At 46.4% G+C, this 25,862-nt stretch overlaps 1 protein-coding gene across 1 annotated transcript; it reads right to left on the reverse strand.

The window, feature by feature from the left end:
* Positions 1-14,920: 14,920 nt before the first annotated feature.
* On the reverse strand, positions 14,921-16,538 carry LOC129823332 (uncharacterized). Its single transcript, XM_055882259.1, has 2 exons — positions 16,511-16,538; positions 14,921-16,425 (listed from the first exon to the last, which is right to left on the reverse strand). Exons 1-2 carry the CDS (start codon positions 16,536-16,538, stop codon positions 14,921-14,923), a joined length of 1,533 nt encoding a protein of 510 aa, XP_055738234.1.
* Between the last annotated feature and the right edge of the window lie 9,324 nt (positions 16,539-25,862).

Genomic DNA, 25,862 nt, shown 5'->3' on the forward strand with positions numbered 1-25,862 from the left:
TGTTAGGACATAGATTAGGTTGTGTTGTTGTGGGTGGAGAGGGGCCCGTGTTAGGACATAGATTAGGTTGTTGTGGGTGGAGAGGGCCCGTGTTAGGACATAGATTAGGTTGTGTTGTTTTGGGTGGAGAGGGGCCGTGTTAGGACATAGATTTGGTTGTTGTGGGTGGAGAGGGGCCCGTGTTAGGACATAGATTAGGTTGTTTTGTTGTGGGTGGAGAGGGGCCCGTGTTAGGACATAGATTAGGTTGTTGTGGGTGGAGAGGGCCCGTGTTAGGACATAGATTAGGTTGTGTTGTTGTGGGTGGAGAGGGGCCCGTGTTAGGACATAGATTAGGTTGTTGTGGGTGGAGAGGGCCCGTGTTAGGACATAGATTAGGTTGTGTTGTTGTGGGTGGAGAGGGGCCGTGTTAGGACATAGATTAGGTTGTTGTGGGTGGAGAGGGGCCGTGTTAGGACATAGATTAGGTTGTGTTGTTGTGGGTGGAGAGGGGCCGTGTTAGGACATAGATTAGGTTGTGTTGTTGTGGGTGGAGAGGGGCCGTGTTAGGACATAGATTAGGTTGTGTTGTTGTGGGTGGAGAGGGCCCGTGTTAGGATATAGATTAGGTTGTGTTGTTGTGGGTGGAGAGGGGCCCGTGTTAGGACATAGATTAGGTTGTTGTGGGTGGAGAGGGCCCGTGTTAGGACATAGATTAGGTTGTGTTGTTGTGGGTGGAGAGGGGCCGTGTTAGGACATAGATTAGGTTGTTGTGGGTGGAGAGGGGCCGTGTTAGGACATAGATTAGGTTGTGTTGTTGTGGGTGGAGAGGGGCCGTGTTAGGACATAGATTAGGTTGTGTTGTTGTGGGTGGAGAGGGGCCGTGTTAGGACATAGATTAGGTTGTTGTGGGTGGAGAGGGGCCCGTGTTAGGACATAGATTAGGTTGTGTTGTTGTGGGTGGACAGGGGCTGTGTTAGGACATAGATTAGGTTGTTGTGGGTGGAGAGGGGCCGTGTTAGGACATAGATTAGGTTGTTGTGGGTGGAGAGGGCCGTGTTAGGACATAGATTAGGTTGTTGTGGGTGGAGAGGGGCCCGTGTTAGGACATAGATTAGGTTGTTGTGGGTGGAGAGGGGCCCGTGTTAGGACATAGGTTAGGTTGTGTTGTTGTGGGTGGACAGGGGCTGTGTTAGGACATAGATTAGGTTGTTGTGGGTGGAGAGGGGCCCGTGTTAGGACATAGATTAGGTTGTTGTGGGTGGAGAGGGGCCGTGTTAGGACATAGATTAGGTTGTGTTGTTGTGGGTGGACAGGGGCTGTGTTAGGACATAGATTAGGTTGTTGTGGGTGGAGAGGGGCCCGTGTTAGGACATAGATTAGGTTGTTGTGGGTGGAGAGGGGCCGTGTTAGGACATAGATTAGGTTATGTTGTTGTGGGTGGAGAGGGGCCCGTGTTAGGACATACATTAGGTTGTTGTGGGTGGAGAGGGGCCCGTGTTAGGAAATAGATTAGGTTGTGTTGTTGTGGGTGGAGAGGGGCCCGTGTTAGGATATAGATTTGGTTGTGTTGTTGTGGGTGGTGAGGGGCCCGTGTTAGGACATACGTTAGGTTGTGTTGTTGTGGGTGGAGAGGGGCCGTGTTAGGACATAGATTAGGTTGCGTTGTTGTGGGTGGAGAGGGGCCCGTGTTAGGACATAGATTAGGTTGTGTTGTTGTGGGTGGAGAGGGGCCCGTGTTAGGACATAGATTAGGTTGTTGTGGGTGGAGAGGGGCCGTGTTAGGACATAGATTAGGTTGTTGTGGGTGGAGAGGGGCCGTGTTAGGACATAGATTAGGTTGTTGTGGGTGGAGAGGGGCCGTGTTAGGACATAGATTAGGTTGTGTTGTTGTGGGTGGAGAGGGGCCCGTGTTAGGACATAGATTGGGTTGTTGTGGGTGGAGAGGGGCCCGTGTTAGGGCATAGATTGGGTTGTTGTGGGTGGAGAGGGGCCGTGTTAGGACATAGATTAGGTTGTTGTGGGTGGAGAGGGCCCGTGTTAGGACATAGATTAGGTTGTGTTGTTGTGGGTGGAGAGGGGCCCGTGTTAGGACATAGATTAGGTTGGGTTGTTGTGGGTGGAGAGGGGCCGTGTTAGGACATAGATTTGGTTGTTGTGGGTGGAGAGGGGCCCGTGTTAGGACATAGATTAGGTTGTGTTGTTGTGGGTGGAGAGCGGCCGTGTTAGGACATAGATTAGGTTGTTGTGGGTGGAGAGGGGCCCGTGTTAGGACATAGATTAGGTTGTTGTGGGTGGAGAGGGGCCGTGTTAGGACATAGATTAGGTTGTTGTGGGTGGAGAGGGGCCCGTGTTAGGACATAGATTAGGTTGTGTTGTTGTGGGTGGAGAGGGCCGTGTTAGGACATAGATTAGGTTGTTGTGGGTGGAGAGGAGGCCCGTGTTAGGACATAGATTAGGTTGTGTTGTTGTGGGTGGAGAGGGGCCCGTGTTAGGACATAGATTAGGTTGTGTTGTTGTGGGTGGAGAGGGGCCGTGTTAGGACATAGATTAGGTTGTTGTGGGTGGAGAGGAGGCCCGTGTTAGGACATAGATTAGGTTGTTGTGGGTGGAGAGGGGCCCGTGTTAGGACATAGATTAGGTTGTTGTGGGTGGAGAGGGGCCCGTGTTAGGACATAGATTAGGTTGTTGTGGGTGGAGAGGGGCCGTGTTAGGACATAGATTGGGTTGTTGTGGGTGGAGAGGGGCCCGTGTTAGGACATAGATTAGGTTGTTGTGGGTGGAGAGGGGCCCGTGTTAGGACATAGATTAGGTTGTGTTGTTGTGGGTGGAGAGGGGCCCGTGTTAGGATATAGATTGGGTTGTTGTGGGTGGAGAGGGGCCCGTGTTAGGACATAGATTAGGTTGTTGTGGGTGGAGAGGGGCCCGTGTTAGGACATAGATTAGGTTGTTGTGGGTGGAGAGGGGCCCGTGTTAGGACATAGATTAGGTTGTTGTGGGTGGAGAGGGGCCGTGTTAGGACATAGATTAGGGCGTGTTGTTGTGGGTGGAGAGGGGCCGTGTTAGGACATAGATTAGGTTGCTGTGGGTGGAGAGGGGCCCGTGTTAGGACATAGATTAGGTTGTTGTGGGTGGAGAGGGGCCCGTGTTAGGACATAGATTAGGTTGTTGTGGGTGGAGAGGGGCCGTGTTAGGACATAGATTGGGTTGTTGTGGGTGGAGAGGGGCCCGTGTTAGGACATAGATTAGGTTGTTGTGGGTGGAGAGGGGCCCGTGTTAGGACATAGATTAGGTTGTGTTGTTGTGGGTGGAGAGGGGCCCGTGTTAGGATATAGATTGGGTTGTTGTGGGTGGAGAGGGGCCCGTGTTAGGACATAGATTAGGTTGTTGTGGGTGGAGAGGGGCCCGTGTTAGGACATAGATTAGGTTGTTGTGGGTGGAGAGGGGCCCGTGTTAGGACATAGATTAGGTTGTTGTGGGTGGAGAGGGGCCGTGTTAGGACATAGATTAGGGCGTGTTGTTGTGGGTGGAGAGGGGCCGTGTTAGGACATAGATTAGGTTGCTGTGGGTGGAGAGGGGCCCGTGTTAGGACATAGATTAGGTTGTTGTGGGTGGAGAGGGGCCCGTGTTAGGACATAGATTAGGTTGTTGTGGGTGGAGAGGGGCCCGTGTTAGGATATAGATTGGGTTGTTGTGGGTGGAGAGGGGCCGTGTTAGGACATAGATTAGGTTGTGTTGTTGTGGGTGGAGAGGGGCCGTGTTAGGACATAGATTAGGTTGTGTTGTTGTGGGTGGAGAGGGGCCCGTGTTAGGACATAGATTAGGTTGTTGTGGTTGGAGAGGGGCCGTGTTAGGACATAGATTAGGTTGTTGTGGGTGGAGAGCGGCCGTGTTAGGACATAGATTAGGTTGTTGTGGGTGGAGAGGGGCCCGTGTTAGGACATAGATTAGGTTGTTGTGGGTGGAGAGCGGCCGTGTTAGGACATAGATTAGGTTGTTGTGGGTGGAGATGGGCCATGTTAGGACATAGATTAGGTTGTTGTGGGTGGAGAGGGGCCGTGTTAGGACATAGATTAGGTTGTGTTGTTGTGGGTGGAGAGGAGGCCCGTGTTAGGACATAGATTAGGTTGTTGTGGGTGGAGAGGGCAGGAGGAGAGAAATGAACGTTGGTCCATCTATAGAGTTCATTGTCCCTCCTCCGTCCCTGAACATTATTCTCCTTCGCTTCAGACACCCAGACAGATAACATGTTTGCGCGTGGTGGGTCCCTTTTGGGAACTGGCTGCATTTCCTGGATCTAATCATCTCGTCTTCGAAAAGGGAGTGTGTGTGTGTGTATGTGTGTGTGTATGTGTGTGTGTGTGTGTGTGTGTGTTTGTGTGTGTGTGTGTGCATGTGTGTGTGTGTGTGTGGGTAGCTTGGGAACCCTTCTCTACCTGCCCCTCCATCACAGTGAGACGCCTCTCACCCCAGCCTCCACACGTCTGAAATTGTTTAAGGACACTCGGGAGAGGGCCGGCCCTGGCCCTGACATGGGGGCCCACACACTCAGGCCCCATCGAAGCAACCCCTAATGCATCCCCAGACCCCCTGCTCAGTGGGTCAACACAGTGGAGCAAATCAAGTATTGACCTGAATCATTTATTCGCTGTAGAACATTATATTCTCATCAGGGCCACTGCCACATTTGTAAGGCATGGTCTCTTTGCAGTGAAACATGGCTTTGCTTCATGTATGCCGACGCCCAACACCCATACGCACTGCTCTTGACGCTCTCTTCATTGAGAGAGAAAACAGAGAGTTGAGCTGTTGGAAATCATTATTTCTTTTTGACAAAAAGCACTAAAAGCTTTCCTTTTGTGGGCCGGTGGACGAGGAGATGACCAGCGATGAAATTGATGAATAGCAGATTGACAGATTTCATTCCTCTGCACAGAGAAAAAAAAAACGAGCAGGACAAGTCCTTTATATGATTTGCTAGTTTGTGAAAGTTACTTCTGCTGCACTTATGAGTGAAGTCACACTTTTATGCACAAAAGACAAAAGACCCAAAGTCATGAATGTGCGGTTTTCTGACCATTACACTGATAATCTCAGAAACATGAGCAAGTACACATGCTTTTGTAGGAGTGCAAGACATCATAATAGAGTTATAGCATTTTACATCGAGAGGAAATGGCATGTGCAGTAAAACCCCAATGTCTTCCATTTTCCTAGTGACATGCTTCCTCCAAGTCAATTCAATGCCTTAGACTTTAATAATGGCCCATTATACAATATGTTTAGTGAATTGATCTGAGTGTGAAACACACAATTTTCAACATCACACGTTAAAGAGTTCCCATCCATCTCAGTAGCAGAGAGAAAGAGAATGCTGTCCTGTCTGGTTCCCATGGCCCTCTCACTGTCTCTCCACAAGGCCCAGTCCTGTCTGGTTCCCCTGGCCCTCTCACTGTCTCTCCACACGGCCCAGTCCTGTCTGGTTCCCCTGGCCCTCTCAATGTCTCTTCACACGACACAGTCCTGTCTGGTTCCCCTGGCCCTCTCAATGTCTCTCCACACGGCCCAGTTCTGTCTGGTTCCCCTGGCCCTCTCAATGTCTCTCCACACGGCCCAGTTCTGTCTGGTTCCCCTGGCCCTCTCAATGTCTCTCCACACGGCCCAGTTCTGTCTGGTTCCCCTGGCCCTCTCAATGTCTCTCCACACGGCCCAGTTCTGTCTGGTTCCCCTGGCCCTCTCAATGTCTCTCCACACGGCCCAGTTCTGTCTGGTTCCCCTGGCCCTCTCAATGTCTCTCCACACGGCCCAGTTCTGTCTGGTTCCCCTGGCCCTCTCAATGTCTCTCCACACGGCCCAGTTCTGTCTGGTTCCCCTCGCCCTCTCAATGTCTCTCCACACGGCCCAGTTCTGTCTGGTTCCCCTGGCCCTCTCAATGTCTCTCCACACGGCCCAGTTCTGTCTGGTTCCCCTCGCCCTCTCAATGTCTCTCCACACGGCCCAGTTCTGTTTGGTTCCCCTGGCCCTCTCAATGTCTCTCCACACGGCCCAGTTCTGTCTGGTTCCCCTGGCCCTCTCAATGTCTCTCCACACGGCCCAGTTCTGTCTGGTTCCCCTGGCCCTCCCTCCCTTCTAAAGGACACAGGTGACTGAACCTATGACTGTCCTCGCAGCCGATGATACATGGAGGCCGGGCGCAGGATGACAAATCCCTGCGACACCCGCCCAAGAAGAGACATATTGATTTTTCAATGATTAATAAGTGGAAAATAATTGTGTTTCATTAAGATGGATGGAGTTTCATTTAGTCCTGTCTCCTCTTCTTCACTTCAACGGGAGGCAGGCAATCAAATCTCCCCACACTGCCACGTTAGTCTGCCATGGCAACGAGGTCAGTGATCCGGCGAGAGGATTCATAGAGCCACAGGGAGTAGTCAGTGCTATCTCTCACAGGCCACCCATCACAGATAACCCAGCAAACAGGCCAAATACACACCCCACACACCTCATCAAGACTCTCCTCACAAAATTCGATTGATTTTTCAGTCCGTATATAGTCAACTGGAATATTTCTATTGCACTTCAAACGTCCGACTTAGATTTTGAAGTGAAACGTTAACGTGGACATTCTGTGTCAAGGGTTTAAAGGAAATAGACAGAGAATTAAGCAGAAAAATAGCTGAATACATGAAAGACATCTGTTTATTTTCTGTTGTAAGAAATCCTTTAGTACCCCATTTCACCAATACTATACTCTTGAGCAGTGGGACGCATCAAGAAATAATACAATGAAGACCTTATGCACAAACTACAGGAAGCAAACATTCTAAAATAATAACATTCATGTTTACGATGTATAAAATATATACATATACTTTAGTCAGGAAAGCAACGCAATTTTGCAAAGCACAGTGTTGAGGAGGCCCTTGGTTTGGATGAATCTGTCATGATAGAGGTGGGGAGGAGGAAGGGAACAGGACCCCAGTCCATCTCCCAGCATTGTGTATCACTTTAATGTTCCTATAATGACGTTCTCTACAAGTTGGTGTCATGGGCCATCAAGAATCATAATTGTAAATTGATTCGTTGACGGATGGTGACAACACGCTACTGACAAAAGAAACTGATAAGAGAGAATAGGTTCCTCTAATGAATATATCAATAACCATTGACGGTTGAAAGAGGACCGACACAAACTTCAAAATTAACACTAGCACCTCTTACGGCAGCTCCATTTGTTATGCTCCAGCCTGCCAAAGGAAGCTCTGACTTAGCCTAATTCATTATGTCGGGTGTGTGTGTGTGTGTGTGTGTGTGTGTGTGTGTGTGTGTGTGTGTGTGTGTGTGTGTGTGTGTGTGTGTGTGTGTGTGTGTGTGTGTGTGTGTGTGTGTGTGTGTGTGTGTGTGTGTGTGTGTGTGTGTGTTTTAGGTGTGTTTGTCTGTGTCTGTGTTTTAGGTGTGTTTGTCTGTGTCTGTGTTTTAGGTGTGTGTGTCTGTGTCTGTGTTTTAGGTGTGTTTGTCTGTGTCTGTGTTTTAGGTGTGTGTGTCTGTGTCTGTGTTTAAGGTGTGTTTGTCTGTGTACAGTATAATCATTTACACACTTAATGAGGAAGACGCTGGTGATACATCAGCCAAATTACACCTGATCATGAGAGCCCTGATGCATCACATGGCTGCCTGTAGAACCAGGGCTGTAATGAGTATAGAACCGATGGTTATCTGTAGAACCAGGGCTGTAATGAGAATAGAACCTATGGTTGTCTGTAGAATCAGGGCTGTAATGAGAATAGAACCTATGGTTATCTGTAGAACCAGGGCTGTAATGAGAATAGAACCGATGGTTATCTGTAGAACCAGGGCTGTAATGAGTATAGAACCGATGGTTATCTGTAGAACCAGGGCTGTAATGAGAATAGAACCTATGGTTGTCTGTAGAATCAGGGCTGTAATGAGAATAGAACCTATGGTTGTCTGTAGAACCAGGGCTGTAATGAGAATAGAACCTATGGTTATCTGTAGAACCAGGGCTGTAATGAGAATAAAACCTATGGTTATCTGTAGAACCAGGGCTGTAATGAGAATAGAACCTATGGTTATCTGTAGAACCAGATCTGTAATGAGAATAGAACCGATGGTTATCTGTAGAACCAGGACTGTAATGAGTATAGAACCGATGGTTATCTGTAGAACCAGGACTGTAATGAGAATAAAACTTATGGTTATCTGTAGAACCAGGGCTGTAATGAGTATAGAACCGATGGTTTTCTGTAGAACCAGGACTGTAATGAGAATAAAACTTATGGTTATCTGTAGAACCAGGGCTGTAATGAGAATAGAACCGATGGTTGTCTGTAGAACCAGGGCTGTAATGAGAATAGAACCTATGGTTGTCTGTAGACCAGGGCTGTAATGAGAATAGAACCTATGGTTGTCTGTAGAACCAGGGCTGTAATGTGAATATAACCTATGGTTATCTGTAGAACCAGGGCTGTAATGAGAATATAACCTATGGTTATCTGTAGAACGAGGGCTGTAATGAGAATAGAACCTATGGTTATCTGTAGAACCAGGGCTGTAATGAGAATAGAACCTATGGTTATCTGTAGAACCAGGGCTGTAATGAGAATAGAACCGATGGTTATTTGTAGAACCAGGGCTGTAATGAGAATAGGACCTATGCAACATTGATGAGCCTGGACTGACGCTGGTTGACCATTGATATTGATGCCTGATTGAGTGAATGACCAACGCTTCTAATGACTCAGTGTTTTAGTCTGCCAGTGGAGGATGGACCGGGGTGGAGAGGGAGGGAGGGAGGGGAGGGAGATAAAGAGGGTGTTCCAGCTGTACTTACACCGAAATGAGCTAATTACCGGGTGGGCAGGTGGAGGAGGGAGACAGGTATTAGGGCTCATCATCAAGCACACCTTTCATCACACCGTCGCAGAAATAAAACGGACCGAATGCAATTAAAGGTTCCGTGGTCTTCGATTGTCATATCATGGCCGGCTCTCTCCGCTTGGCACGTTAATAGGGTTTCAATTGCCAATGCCTAGCTTTCAATGAGTTCAATGTGTTAGCTGATTCATCTCATTTTAATACCCTTGTCAGGAGGTAAGGCCTTGGGAAATGAATGCATGATAGGAGCCCCCCCACCCCCACCCCCACCCCCCTCCAGTGGGAAATATTGACTTGCGTCCTATGTTAAAGTTAACTCATAGTACTCAAATATAATGTTGTATTTGTTGCGGCCAACAGAAACTCTGTTCCTTGAGTTGTGGAACGACACTATCCCCAAGAGTAAGTCAGTTGACTGAAACTGGCATTTAACACACTATTCATTGAGTAATGTCCATCACTTCTCTGTGCCACGTAGGTGTGGCCGTGGGGTCAGACCTGAGAGGATTGTGGGTAATAAACTGAAACAATAAAGGAAGACATTCCTGTTTTTTCTTATTTTTAAAACTACACACGGTAATGTTCGCTTTACAACTGCAGACAGTCATGTACGGGTGTCAACTGCAGACAGTCATGTACGGGTGTCAACTGCAGACAGTCATGTACGGGTGTCAACTGCAGACAGTCATGTACGGGTGTCAACTGCAGACAGTCATGTACGGGTGTCAACTGCAGACAGTCATGTACGGGTGTCAACTGCAGACAGTCATGTACGGGTGTCAACTGCAGACAGTCATGTACGGGTGTCAACTGCAGACAGTCATGTACGGTTGTCAACTGCAGACAGTCATGTACGGGTGTCAACTGCAGACAGTCATGTACGGGTGTCAACTGCAGACAGTCATGTACGGTTGTCAACTGCAGACAGCCATGTACGGTTGTCAACTGCAGACAGTCATGTACGGGTGTCAACTGCAGACAGTCATGTACGGGTGTCAACTGCAGACAGTCATGTACGGGTGTCAACTGCAGACAGTCATGTACGGGTGTCAACTGCAGACAGTCATGTACGGGTGTCAACTGCAGACAGTCATGTACGGGTGTCAACTGCAGACAGTCATGTACGGGTGTCAACTGCAGACAGTCATGTACGGGTGTCAACTGCAGACAGTCATGTACGGGTGTCAACTGCAGACAGTCATGTACGGGTGTCAACTGCAGACAGTCATGTACGGGTGTCAACTGCAGACAGTCATGCACGGGTTTCAACTGCAGACAGTCATGTACGGGTGTCAACTGCAGACAGTCATGTACGGGTGTCAACTGCAGACAGTCATGTACGGGTGTCAACTGCAGACAGTCATGTACGGTTGTCAACTGCAGACAGTCATGTACGGTTGTCAACTGCAGACAGTCATGTACGGGTGTCAACTGCAGACAGTCATGTACGGGTGTCAACTGCAGACAGTCATGTACGGGTGTCAACTGCAGACAGTCATGTACGGGTGTCAACTGCAGACAGTCATGTACGGGTGTCAACTGCAGACAGTCATGTACGGGTGTCAACTGCAGACAGTCATGTACGGGTGTCAACTGCAGACAGCCATGTACGGTTGTCAACTGCAGACAGCCATGTACGGGTGTCAACTGCAGACAGTCATGTACGGCTGTCAACTGCAGACAGCCATGTACGGTTGTCAACTGCAGACAGCCATGTACGGGTGTCAACTGCAGACAGTCATGTACGGTTGTCAACTGCAGACAGTCATGTACGGTTGTCAACTGCAGACAGTCATGTACGGGTGTCAACTGCAGACAGTCATGTACGGGTGTCAACTGCAGACAGTCATGTACGGGTGTCAACTGCAGACAGTCATGTACGGGTGTCAACTGCAGACAGTCATGTACGGTTGTCAACTGCAGACAGCCATGTACGGTTGTCAACTGCAGACAGTCATGTACGGTTGTCAACTGCAGACAGTCATGTACGGTTGTCAACTGCAGACAGTCATGTACGGTTGTCAACTGCAGACAGTCATGTACGGGTGTCAACTGCAGACAGTCATGTACGGGTGTCAACTGCAGACAGTCATGTACGGGTGTCAACTGCAGACAGTCATGTACGGGTGTCAACTGCAGACAGTCAAGTACGGGTGTCAACTGCAGACAGTCATGTGCGGTTGTCAACTGCAGACAGTCATGTACGGGTGTCAACTGCAGACAGTCATGTACGGTTGTCAACTGCAGACAGTCATGTACGGGTGTCAACTGCAGACAGTCATGTACGGTTGTCAACTGCAGACAGTCATGTACGGTTGTCAACTGCAGACAGTCATGTACGGTTGTCAACTGCAGACAGTCATGTACGGTTGTCAACTGCAGACAGTCATGTACGGTTGTCAACTGCAGTCATGTACGGTTGTCAACTGCAGACAGTCATGTACGGTTGTCAACTGCAGACAGTCATGTACGGTTGTCAACTGCAGACAGTCATGTACGGTTGTCAACTGCAGACAGTCATGTACGGTTGTCAACTGCAGACAGTCAAGTACGGGTGTCAACTGCAGACAGTCATGTACGGGTGTCAACTGCAGACAGTCATGTACGGGTGTCAACTGCAGACAGTCAAGTACGGGTGTCAACTGCAGACAGTCATGTACGGGTGTCAACTGCAGACAGTCATGTACGGGTGTCAACTGCAGACAGTCATGTACGGGTGTCAACTACAGACAGTCATGTACGGGTGTCAACTGCAGACAGTCATGTACGGGTGTCAACTGCAGACAGCCATGTACGGTTATCAACTGCAGACAGTCATGTACGGGTGTCAACTGCAGACAGTCATGTACGGGTGTCAACTGCAGACAGTCATGTACGGGTGTCAACTGCAGACAGTCATGTACGGGTGTCAACTGCAGACAGTCATGTACGGGTGTCAACTACAGACAGTCAGGTACGGTTGAGGGGATGTGGTCGTTTAGATTATTTTAACAAAGGTGATTATTCTAATCACATAATTCTGTCATTATGAGACATCTTGCTTTGCTAAACTATACATTTCCCCAGACAACTGTGCACAGCAAGACTTCATCAATATCATTACTCACCATATTGTTCCACTCTACAATGCCTTTGTGAATGGTGAACAGGCGAAGGACTTAAAACAACCGTGGTTCTCCTAATCAATTACTCATGCTTAGCCGAGCTACATTACAGTATATCAACCTTAACGTGGGTTAGTCAAACTGTACATTTGCAATGCTAGCGGGTGCAGTCAAACACAGCATGGCAGTGTGGAATTCTAGCTGTAACGTGTGGCTCTTTGGACTGTTCTATCTTATTGATCATCTTATCTTTTTTTAACGTTTTTTAAATTTCACCTTTATTTAACCAGGGTGGCCTGTTGAGAACAAGTTCTCATTTACAACTGTGACCTGGCCAAGATAAAGCAAAGCAATGAGACAAAAACAACAACACAGAGCTACACATGAACAAACGTACATCTATGTACAGTGTGTGCAAATGTAGAAGAGTAGGGAGGTAAGGCAATAAATAGGCCATAGAGGCGAAATAATTACAATTTAGCATTAACACTGGAGTCATAGATGTGCAAGTAGAGATACTGGGGTGCAAAAGAGCAAAAAGATAAATAACAATATGGGGATGAGGTAGTTGGGTTTGCTATTTACAGACAGTCATGATTACAGTCCTCAGATAACGGTAATATTGGAAAACCACTAACATTTGGACATTATCCATGCCCTAGCATTACAGTACATACTGTTATACAAACCATGGGAGCTCAAATGTACAGTATGCAGAGACATACTGATTGGAATAAATGTTTGATTCAAAATCACTCGTCTTGCCCTCAGGTCCTGCTTTTCCCCAATTTATTTGTATTCCAATTTTCCATCTCTACTTCTTCACAGAGGTGTAGCTATGCATCTGCCTGTAGAGCAGAGTCGATGGGATCAACGATGGCAGCCATTGTCCTCATTTGACAGAACCTCAATTGATAATCTGAGTGTGTCTTGGATTATGTTAATTTAGGGCCCATACCGGCATATATTTAGTGCTTTCTAACTTTGCCTTGGGCCTCCCTCACTATAGTACAACATTGAAAACAACAACAAACGGCACATTAAAAGCACTGGCAGAGTACACTGTCTAGCTGATCAACAGGGAGGCCTGAGTCTCCCTCCTGTCCAGCGCCGCCTGAGTCTCCCTCCTGTCCAGCGCCGCCTGAGTCTCCCTCCGTCCAGCGCCACCTGATCCGTCCGTCTGTCCAGCGCCGCCTGAGCCGCCCGTCTGTCCAGCGCCGTCTGAGCCGCCCGTCTGTCCAGCGTCGTCAGAGCCGCCCGTCTGTCCTGAGCCGCCAGCGCCGTCCGTCAGTCAGGAGCCGCCAGAGCCATCCGTCAGTCAGGAGCCGCCAGAGCCGTCCGTCAGTCAGGAGCAGCCAGAGCCGCCCGCCAGTCAGGAGCCGCCAGAGCCGCCCGCCAGTCAGGAGCCGCCAGAGCCGCCCGCCAGTCAGGAGCTGCCAGAGCCGCCCGCCAGTCAGGAGCTGCCAGAGCCGCCCTTCAGTCCGGAGCTGCCCCTCAGTCCAGAGGCGCCCCTCAGTCCAGTGGGGCCCTTTAGTAGGGTTGCCAGTCCTAGGTCGGCGGCGAGGGTCGCCGTTCCTAGGAAGCCACAGAAGCGGACTAAAACTATGGTGGAGTGGGGTCCACGTCTAGCACCAGAGCCGCCACCGCGGACAGATGCCCACCCAGACCCTCCCCTATAGGTTCAGGTTTTGCGGCCGGAGTCCGCACCTTGGGTGTACTGTCACGTTCTGATCCTAGTTCTTGTGTTATTTCTTTGTTTTAGTTGGTCAGGACGTGAGTTGGGTGGGTTATCTATGTTTTGTGTTTCTATGTTGGGTTTCTCGTTTGGCCTGATATGGTTCTCAATCAGAGGCAGGTGTTAGTCACTGTCTCTGATTTGGAACCATATTTAGGTAGCCTGTTTTCTGTTGTGTTTTGTGGGTGGTTATTTCCTGTTTAGTGTTTTTGTGTTTCACATTTCGGGACTGTTCGTTTGTCGGTTTATTGTTTTGTTTCAGTGTTCAGTTTTATTATTAAAACATTATGGACACATACCACGCTGCATATTGGTCCTCTTCTTCTCGTCCAGACGACGAACGTTACATTTATAGTATGCATAACCAGCAAATCTATGCAATATAATCAGCATTTTCACAGAATCTGCTAAAACAAAAGGCTCAATATTTACTCCTGTACAGTATATTTCCATTTAAATGTAATTTCATCATATACACAGTTCCCAGTAATACTGTACTTTACTAACTGTACGATAACCACATTCAAGATAAATACACACATATCTCCAAAGCCATACAGAAGTCGAGTTTTTGTAATTTTTGTTATCATTGCAAACAAACAAAAGCAAACAAAATTAATTAAATAAAGTAATTATTTCAATGATGCTCCTCGGGGTGTCAAATGAAGTATGTTCTTGTCATTGCGGTGGGATCCATCCATCTACGTTGGCTCTTCCATCTACCCTAACAGGTCTAATTAGCTTTCTGTCTATAGACTAATCCTTCATGTGACAATCTATTGATTTTCCTGTCCTCATTAGAACTAGTGTAAGGGAGGGTCCGAGAGCACGGCAGAGCAAACCGAATGGGCAATCTCCTCCCAAAGGTTAAACATGTTATAGGTGGCGACAAGGGGCGTATGGGGTATTGTTGTGGAAAAGCTTATATATGAACATGTCGTCTCGAGTTTGCCCCTTTAATCAGTATCTGCCTACCTACATGGGATCTGCAACAGCAGAGGGATAGGTTGAATTCCTGGGAGTCGGGACTGAGGTTGCTAATTCACACAATAATTGCATGAGCTTAAACAAGTTCATCTATTCAATATTTACACAGTTCTTTCTTTAAATTTTGGTTAATAAGTCACATGGAAATTGCAAAAATTCAACACAACAAACGTATGAAACGTTGTTACGAAACAATGTTTCAAAACGATGTTACAACACTTTACGACACATCTCCTCTCAAAATGGGGGCTGGATAGAGAACAGAGGGTTCTGGGTGGTGATCGTGGGGGCTGGATAGAGAACAGAGGGCTCTGGGTGGTGATTGTGGGGGCTGGATAAAGAACAGAGGGTTCTGGGTGGTGATCGTGGGGGCTGGATAGAGAACAGAGGGCTCTGGGTGGTGATTGTGGGGGCTGGATAGAGAACAGAGGGTTCTGGGTGGTGATCGTGGGGGCTGGATAGAGAACAGAGGGTTCTGGGTGATGATCGTGGGGGCTGGAAAAAGAACAGAGGGTTCTGGGTGGTGATCGTGGGGGCTGGATAAAGCACAGAGGGTTCTGGGTGGTGATCGTGGGGGCTGGATAAAGAACAGAGTGTTCTGGGTGGTGATCGTGGGGGCTGGATAAAGAACAGAGGGTTCTGGGTGGTGATCGTGGGGGCTGGATAGAGAACAGAGGGCTCTGGGTGGTGATCGTGGGGGCTGGATAAAGCACAGAGGGTTCTGGGTGGTGATCGTGGGGGCTGGATAAAGAACAGAGGGTTCTGGGTGGTGATCGTGGGGGCTGGATAAAGAACAGAGGGTTCTGGGTGGTGATTGTGGGGGCTGGATAGAGAACAGAGGGCTCTGGGTGGTGATTGTGGGGGCTGGATAGAGAACAGAGGGTTCTGGGTGGTGATCGTGGGGGCTGGATAGAGAACAGAGGGTTCTGGGTGATGATCGTGGGGGCTGGAAAAAGAACAGAGGGTTCTGGGTGGTGATCGTGGGGGCTGGATAAAGCACAGAGGGTTCTGGGTGGTGATCGTGGGGGCTGGATAAAGAACAGAGTGTTCTGGGTGGTGATCGTGGGGGCTGGATAAAGAACAGAGGGTTCTGGGTGGTGATCGTGGGGGCTGGATAGAGAACAGAGGGCTCTGGGTGGTGATCGTGGGGGCTGGATAAAGCACAGAGGGTTCTGGGTGGTGATCGTGGGGGCTGGATAAAGAACAGAGGGTTCTGGGTGGTGATCGTGGGGGCTGGATAAAGAACAGAGGGTTCTGGGTGGTGATTGTGGGGGCTGGATAGAGAACAGAGGGTTCTGGGTGGTGATTGTGGGGGCTGGATAGAGAACAGAGGGTTCTGGGTGGTGATCGTGGTGGCTGGATAAAGAACAGAGGGTTCTGGGTGGTGATCGTGGGGGCTGGATAAAGCACAGAGGGTTCCGGGTGGTGATCGTGGGGGCTGGATAAATAACAGAGGGTTCTGGGTGGTGATCGTGGGGGCTGGATAGAGAACAGAGGGTTCTGGGTGGTGATCGTGGGGGCTGGATAGAGAACAGGGGGTTCTGGGTGGTGATCGTGGGGGCTGGATAAAGAACAGAGGGTTCTGGGTGGTGATCGTGGGGGCTGGATAAAGAACAGAGGGTTCTGGGTGGTGATCGTGGTGGCTGGATAAAGAACAGAGGGTTCTGGGTGGTGATCGTGGGGGCTGGATAAAGAACAGAGGGTTCTGGGTGGTGATCGTGGGGGCTGGATAAAGAACAGAGGGTCCTGTGCATGTTTACTTTAATTTCCTCAATTTTAACACAATTTATGATAATCGTAATCTTTGTACCTTTCTCGTACCAAAACGAGGTTTCCATCGCACAGACACTTGACTTAGGATGCCAGTCATGCTTCAAGGGTTAAGGTCAGAGACATTGCCTTAGTTTCATAAACAAATATCTTTAAACTCCTATCAACCTTGCACTGAGACTGCACAGTCCGAAGTGAAAATCAACAGATCTACATTTCTTGTTTATAATGGAGTCGAATGATTACAGTCCTCAGATAACGGTAATTATTGGAAAACCACTAACATTTGGACATTATCCATGCCCTAGCATTACAGTACATACTGTTATACAAACCATGGGAGCTCAAATGTACAGTATGCAGAGACATACTGATTGGAATAAATGTTTGATTCAAAATCACTCGCCTTGCCCTCAGGTCCTGCTTTTCCCCAATTTATTTGTATTCCAATTTCCCATCTCTACTTCTTCACAGAGGTGTAGCTATGCATCTGCCTGCAGAGCAGAGTCGATGGGATCAACGATGGCAGCCATTGTCCTCATTTGACAGAACCTCAATGGATAATCTGAGTGTGTCTTGGATTATGTTAATTTAGGGCCCATACCGGCATATATTTAGTGCTTTCTAACTTTGCCTTGGGCCTCCCTCACTATAGTACAACATTGAAAACAACAACAAACGGCACATTAAATGCACTGGCAGAGTACACTGTCTAGCTGATCAACAGGGAATGGCATCGGTTGCTAATTGTAGGCTTTGACGAGAACATACCCAGTTGTATAGTTACATTTATAAACCGGGTCGCTTGAGCCCTGAATGATTGGCTGAAAGCCGTGGTTTATCAGACTGTATACCACGGGTATGACAAAAAAAAGTTATATTTACTGGTCTATTTACGTTCGTAACCAATTTATAATAGCAACAATGATCTTTGGGGGTTTGTGGTAAATGGCCAATATACAACTGCTAAGGGCTGTATCCAGGCACTCTGCGTTTTGCCTTGCTAAAAAACAGCCCTTAGCCGTGGTATATTGGCCATATAACCGCCCCCCCCCCCCCCCCCCCCCCCCCCCCCAACCGGGCCTTATTGCTAAGTAGAAGACACGTATCGCTGTCTGGGGAGCACAGTACAGAATCACACTCATAAAACCCAGGGATGTTCCACGACAGCTTTTGACATTTGGTTCAATGCAGGGTCTTGATGTAGCATGATCCTCAATCAATATGGAGGTGTGAATCATCATCCTGAATTCTCTTGGTCGTAGTCAGTGCTGTTATTATCCCAGCAAGTAGCTCAACACAACACTGTTTCATTTCAAACCTGCTTCAATTATTTCCACCCTCTCATGGATTTGGCACAAGGAGAGACATAATTGTCGCCCAATACAAGTAAAATGGTGTCTGTTGTTTATGTTAAAATGGGTAGGGAAGGATTGGCCTTTGACAACGCTAGTACTGAGTTAGTGCTTTTCTTAACAATAATTCGCTACTGAGTTGATTATGTTGTGTGTCCAGGGATAGAGTGGGGGTGAATTGTTTTTGTGTCAAGGAGGAATCTCTTCTGAATTCGAACTGTCAATTCATTTTAAAATCAACTTTGAGCAGTATTCTTACTTGCATACAGTATGAGACAAATATGTGTAGGAAAACTCAGCTCCTGTTACTTCATAGATACTGTAAATAGCATGCAGGCTAATTTATGTCTCTGCTTGTTTTTGGGTTTCCTATGCTAGTAGCCATTACGTAGCATGATTAGTTGCAACTATTTACCGTAAAGACGTTTACTAATCAGTTGTGTTGCAGATCTGGGAGCAATTATGTCCACAGCACACACATTAACAGCAAGCAGGAACACATCAATTACAGGCCAGTGCTTTACATTTAGTCTTCTTATTGGACCCTTGTTAATGTTAACTACTTCCTTCCTGTTGAGTTTTTTTCTCTTTGTTGCATGTGGCCTTTGCACATTGACCATTCACTGGTCAGACCATCCATAACCACCCCACAACAGGGTTGTGTTGCAAGACTTGACTGTAGTTTTGGTTGTGTTTGACTACACATGTTACAATGGTTATCTGTTGTTAGCCCAGCCACTACACATGTTACAATAATAATCTGTTGTTAGCTCAACCACTACACATGTTACAATGATAATCTGTTGTTAGCTCAGCCACTACACATGTTACAATGATAATCTGTTGTTAGCTCAGCCACTACAAATGTTACAATGATAATCTGTTGTTAGCTCAGCCACTACACATGTTACAATGATAATCTGTTGTTAGCTCAGCCACTACACATGTTACAATGATAATCTGTTGTTAGCTCAGCCACTACAAATGTTACAATGGTTATCTGTTGTTAGCTCAGCCACTACAAATGTTACAATGATTATCTGTTGTTAGCTCAGCCACTACAAATGTTACAATGATTATCTGTTGTTAGCCCAGCCACTACACATGTTACAATGATAATCTGTTGTTAGCTCAGCCACTACAAATGTTACAATGATAATCTGTTGTTAGCTCAGCCACTACACATGTTACAATGATAATCTGTTGTTAGCTCAGCCACTACACATGTTACAATGATAATCTGTTGTTAGCTCAGCCACTACAAATGTTACAATGATAATCTGTTGTTAGCTCAGCCACTACACATATTACAATGATACTCTGTTGTTAGCTCAGCCACTACACATGTTACAATGATAATCTGTTGTTAGCTCAGCCACTACACATGTTACAATGATAAGCTGTTGTTAGCTCAGCCACTACACATGTTACAATGATAATCTGTTGTTAGCTCAGCCACTACAAATGTTACAATGATAATCTGTTGTTAGCTCAGCCACTACACATGTTACAATGATAATCTGTTGTTAGCTCAGCCACTACACATGTTACAATGATAATCTGTGGTTATCTCAGCCACTACAAATGTTACAATGATAATCTGTTGTTAGCTCAGCCACTACACATGTTACAATGATAATCTGTTGTTAGCTCAGCCACTACACATGTTACAATGATAATCTGTTGTTAGCTCAGCCACTACACATGTTACAATGATAATCTGTTGTTAGCTCAGCCACTACAAATGTTACAATGGTTATCTGTTGTTAGCTCAGCCACTACAAATGTTACAATGATTATCTGTTGTTAGCTCAGCCACTACAAATGTTACAATGATTATCTGTTGTTAGCCAAGCCACTACAAATGTTACAATGATTATCTGTTGTTAGCTCAGCCACTACAAATGTTACAATGATTATCTGTTGTTAGCTCAGCCACTACAAATGTTACAATGGTTATCTGTTGTTAGCTTAGCCACTACACATGTTACAATGATAATCTGTTATTAGCTCAGCCACTACAAATGTTACAATGATAATCTGTTCTTAGCTCAGCCACTACACATGTTACAATGATAATCTGTTGTTAGCTCAGCCACTACACATGTTACAATGGTTATCTGTTGTTAGCTCAGCCACTACACATGTTACAATGATAATCTGTTGTTAGCTCAGCCACTACACATGTTACAATGATAATCTGTTGTTAGCTCAGCCACTACACATGTTACAATGATAATCTGTTGTTAGCTCAGCCACTACAAATGTTACAATGGTTATCTGTTGTTAGCTCAGCCACTACAAATGTTACAATGATTATCTGTTGTTAGCTCAGCCACTACAAATGTTACAATGATTATCTGTTGTTAGCCCAGCCACTACAAATGTTACAATGATTATCTGTTGTTAGCTCAGCCACTACAAATGTTACAATGATTATCTGTTGTTAGCTCAGCCACTACAAATGTTACAATGGTTATCTGTTGTTAGCTTAGCCACTACACATGTTACAATGATAATCTGTTATTAGCTCAGCCACTACAAATGTTACAATGATAATCTGTTCTTAGCTCAGCCACTACACATGTTACAATGATAATCTGTTGTTAGCTCAGCCACTACACATGTTACAATGGTTATCTGTTGTTAGCTCAGCCACTACAAATGTTACAATGATAATCTGTTGTTAGCTCAGTCACTACACATGTTACAATGATAATCTGTTGTTAGCTCAGCCACTACACATGTTACAATGGTTATCTGTTGTTAGCTCAGCCACTACAAATGTTACAATGGTTATCTGTTGTTAGCTCAGCCACTACAAATGTTACAATGGTTATCTGTTGTTAGCTCAGCCACTACAAATGTTACAATGATAATCTGTTGTTAGCTCAGCCACTAGACATGTTACAATGATTATCTGTTGTTAGCTCAGCCACTACATAATGTTACAATGATAATCTGTTGTTAGCTCAGCCACTACAAATGTTACAATGGTTATCTGTTGTTAGCTCAGCCACTACAAATGTTACAATGATAATCTGTTGTTAGCTCAGCCACTACAAATGTTACAATGGTTATCTGTTGTTAGCCCAGCCACTAGACATGTTACAATGATAATCTGTTGTTAGCTCAGCCACTACACATGTTACAATGATTATCTGTTGTTAGCCCAGCCACTAGACATGTTACAATGATAATCTGTTGTTAGCCCAGCCACTACACATGTTACAATGATAATCTGTTGTTAGCTCAGCCACTACAAATGTTACAATGGTTATCTGTTGTTAGCTCAGCCACTACAAATGTTACAATGGTTATCTGTTGTTAGCTCAGCCACTACAAATGTTACAATGGTTATCTGTTGTTAGCTCAGCCACTGGACATAGAACAAAACATGCCTGGTCCATGCTCACCATTAAGACTTATGGTCACTACTGTCCATATGCTCTGAGGTTGCTATGGTCACTACTGTACATATGCTCTGAGGTTGCTATGGTCACTACTGTATATATGCTCTGAGGTTGCTATGGTCACTACTGTACATATGCTCTGAGGTTGCTATGGTCACTACTGTACATATGCTCTGAGGTTGCTATGGTCACTACTGTACATATGCTCTGAGGTTGCTATGGTCAATACTGTACATATGCTCTGAGGTTGCTATGGTCACTACTGTACACATGCTCTGAGGTTGCTATGGTCACTACTGTACATATGCTCTGAGGTTGCTATGGTCACTACTGTACATATGCTCTGAGGTTGCTATGGTCACTACTGTACATATGCTCTGAGGTTGCTATGGTCAATACTGTACATATGCTCTGAGGTTGCTATGGTCACTACTGTACATATGCTCTGAGGTTGCTATGGTCAATACTGTACATATGCTCTGAGGTTGCTATGGTCACTACTGTACATATGCTCTGAGGTTGCTATGGTCACTACTGTACATATGCTCTGAGGTTGCTATGGTCACTACTGTACATATGCTCTGAGGTTGCTATGGTCAATACTGTACATATGCTCTGAGGTTGCTATGGTCACTACTGTACATATGCTCTGAGGTTCTGTGAGGAAAATGAATGATCAGTCCCGTCGCAGATATCATGTGCTGTAGGTGAAATGTGCCCCCGACTCATGATTGTGTCCTTGATACTCCAGTTCCCACCAGTCTTTAGAGAATACAGCCACTAAAACCCACATTTCCCCCTGCTAATTTTGTAATCAATGATCTTTTAAATGTAGGAGCAAATCAGCACTGAGGTGAACTTGTGACCCATTCTTGTAACCTCTTTGGTAAAATAGATTTGTACCAATCAGGGAAACCTGACGGTTGACTTGGAATTAGAGACACAGATTAAGGACCCTAATTAGAGGTGTAACCTTTTTCTGACAGACAGATTTGTTTTTCGTTGCCAGTGTTTGACCAAGATCTGTGGGGACTAACAGATCGACAGATATGCATTAAGCACTATACGAGCTGGATTTGACGTTCATTAGCGAACTTGTTTAAAAAAACACAACAAAACCCAAAGCTGCCTTGGTCACAATCAAAATACACACAATAATAGGCCTTTTCCGCTTAAACAGCACCTTCAGAAAGTAATCACACCCCTGACTTTTTCCACATTTTGTTGTGCTATAGCATGAATAAAAATAGATTAAATTGAGATTTGTTTGTCACTACACACAACACCCCCATAATCCCCATAAATTTCTTAATAGGCATTTCTGGTATTTTCCAACCAGCTGCATTTGATTTGTTATGTCAGTGGTTTGCCACAATGGCTGCTGTGAGATAGCATTAGCTGCTTCCAATGGAGCAGGGGACGGACGGTCACGGACAGGAAGCAGCCCCCCCCCCCACTCCCCCCATCAATGTAGAAGTCAAAGAGTAAGTGGTGTGGAGAGTGGAGGAGGGTGGAGGAGAGTGGAGGAGGGTGGAGGAGAGTGGAGGAGGGTGGAGGAGAGTGGAGGAGGGTGGAGGAGGGTAGAGGAGGGTGGAGGAGGGTAGAAGAGAGTGGATGAGGGTGGAGGAAAGTGGAGGAGGGTGGAGGCGAGTGGAGTAGGGTGGAGGAGAGTGGAGCAGGGTGGAGAGTGGAGGAGAGTGGAGTAGGGTGGAGAGAGGAGGAGGGTGGAGGAGAGTGGAGGAGGGTGGAGGAGAGTGGAGTAGGGTGGAGAGTGGAGGAGGGTGGAGGAGAGTGGAGGAGAGTGGAGGAGAGTGGAGAGTGGAGGAGAGTGGAGTAGGGTGGAGGAGGGTGGAGGAGGGTGGAGGAGAGTGGAGGAGAGTGGAGAGTGGAGGAGAGTGGAGTAGGGTGGAGAGTGAGTAGAGTGGAGGAGAGTGGAGGAGGGTGGAGGAGAGTGGAGGAGGGTGGAGGAGTTTGGAGGAGAGTGGAGGAGGGTGGAGGAGAGTGGAGGAGGGTGGAGTAGAGTGGAGAGTGGAGGAGGGTGGAGGAGAGTGGATTAGGGTGGAGAGTGGAGGAGAGTGGAGTAGGGTGGAGAGTGGAGTAGGGTGGAGGAGAGTGGAGTAGGGTGGAGGAGAGTGGATGAGGATGGATGAGAGTGGAGTAGGGTGGAGAGTGAAGGAGGGTGGAGGAGAGTCGAGGAGGATGGAGGAGAGTGGAGTAGGGTGGAGAGTGGAGGAGGGTGGAGGAGAGTGGAGGAGGCCTACAGAGGCTCTCAGAGACATCCCAGCCTGCCCAACCCTCCAGAGGGCAATTAGACTTCCAATGACGGGTCACGCTCATCCAGATCACTTCACCCAGGTGGAATCAAAACCATATTGAATGGGGGGAAGAAAGAGGTATAATCTGTGTAAACAGAGGAAATTGCCTTCCTCAAGTGGATTAGGACAAGAAGGCACCACTCTCTCTGGTGCTTTGACAGACGTTCATAGTATGCTTATGAAAATGTAAAGCATAAGCAATGTATTTATTGTCCATTTCCCCGAATTATATAGATACGATCAGTGTTGTGTCAATATCCAGCTATAATGCAAATGATCACGATCATACTGTAGGAAGCAAGTGCCTCATGGTAATGGGCTATGCATTTCCTACGTTTGTATGTTGTGTCCTTCAAAAGACTGTGTAACAAAGTATAATACTATATTCCTTGTGTTAACTAATTCAAAAGTGTGAAAATTATATTTAGGTAAGGGAATTATGTTAATGTGTAAACATCGTTTGCATAGTGTTTTCCGTGTTGGATCAAACCAACATGCAAATTGTCCTGCTGCTCTCAACAGCAGGTGTTCTGTGGTGTGTGCTGCTACAGGACTCTAAACCACCATCATTTGAGTCCTAACATTTAACACACACACACACACACACACACACACACACACACACACACACACACACACACACACACACACACACACACACACACACACACACACACACACACACACACACACACACACACACACACACACACACACACACACACACACACACACACATTTTGATCTCCTGTGGATTCTCTGACAAATACTGAAAGGGGGAATATGATAAAGAACCAGAATCTAGTGGTACTGTAGTCTTTGACATTGCACAGACAGAAGGAAAAAAACACTGCCAAGTCAGTGGGGACATATTTGGTATTCATAGTAACCTTAATCAAATCAGGATTTTGCAAATGTATGTCATAGTGGCAGCACACTTTAGGCCCAGTTTTAATGGTGGCGGTGAGGCTTAGTATGTATGCATAGATTCAAACCTCACGGTTTGCAAGAGCCATTTGGCAAATAATCAGTTTGTTATTGGTCCTAAATAGTGGGTAATTAAAACTCTGACCCCAACGAGGAACCCTCTTCCCTAGGATACCAAACGTAAACAGGAATAAATCTGTTTAATTGCAACATAAAAGAAAATGGTTTTGTTTGGAGGGGGGAGGGGAGGGGTACGCGGGGTCGTAATTGGACCTCTGTGAAACAAATGAATCCACAGGGGATACCCTAAATGGATGTTTAAATGCAAACAGTAGTCCTGCACAGAAATCATATACAGTCGAATTGCAAGATCAGGTTCTGTGATTTTGAGAGACCCGGGGAGGAGAAAAAACATCATAGTGTTGGGAGATGTTTATTTTTACACTTCAAGGTTTCACAGTGTGCGTGTTTGTGTTTCAACTCAACAGAGCCTGTGACGAACAACCTGCTCGATGCTGGGGAATACATTTGTTGAAACACAACAGTCTTCTATAGAGCCTCTCCTTGTGAGGGAGAATAGAGTTACAGTTGCAGGCGTGGCATTGGTGAAATACAGTCTCACTGCTATTCATCCAAATGGTGTCATTCCTCTCTGCACTTTCCAACCTTCATACTTCTTAATATCTGGGACAGCCAGGTTTGAGAAAAAAAAAACATGTAAATTAGGAAAATGTTTATATTCGCTTTTTGTTTTAATTTCAAGTTGTGTTGTTCTTCTATACTGGATGATTTGACATGCCGATATGTTCCTTCCTATATGATGACATTCCGGACCATGTATTCCAGAGGGAGAATCCACATCTATAGTAATAACTAGATTAAATTAAAGATCTCGTATGAGGTCATAGATTAGATTTTAATATTCACTGAGTGCACTAAACATTAAGAACTACCTGCTCTTTCCATGACCTAGAATGACCAGGTGAATCCAGGTGAAAGATATGATCCCTTATTGATGTCACTCGTTCAATCCACTTCAATCAGTGTAGATGAAGGGGAGGAGACGGGTTAAAGAAGGATTTTTAAGCCTTGAGACAATTGAGAGATGGATTGTGTATGTGTGCCATTCAGAGGTTACATGGGCAACATGGTATGGTAGTAGGTGCCAGGCGCACCGGTATGAATGTGTCTGATGGATTTTTGTGTGCATCAAGAATGGTCGACCACCCAAAGGACATCCAGCCAAATTGACACAACTGTGTGAAGCATTGGATTCAACATGGGCCATCATCCCGTGGAACTATTTCGACACCTTGTAGAGTCCATTCCACGATAGGGGTGCAACTCAATATTAGGAAGGTGTTTGAAGGTTCTTGATGTTT

This window comes from Salvelinus fontinalis, chromosome 25 (genome assembly GCF_029448725.1).
Source record: "Salvelinus fontinalis isolate EN_2023a chromosome 25, ASM2944872v1, whole genome shotgun sequence".
NCBI classification, from domain to species: Eukaryota; Metazoa; Chordata; class Actinopteri; order Salmoniformes; family Salmonidae; genus Salvelinus; species Salvelinus fontinalis.

Coding starts and splice junctions, on each gene's coding strand:
- LOC129823332 (XM_055882259.1), bottom strand. CDS start 16,538: ATGGAAACCTCGTTTTGGTACGAGAAAG. Junction 16,426..16,510: donor CTCGTTTTGGTACGAGAAAG/GTACAAAGATTA, acceptor TTCTTTATCCAG/CCCCCACGATCACCACCCAG.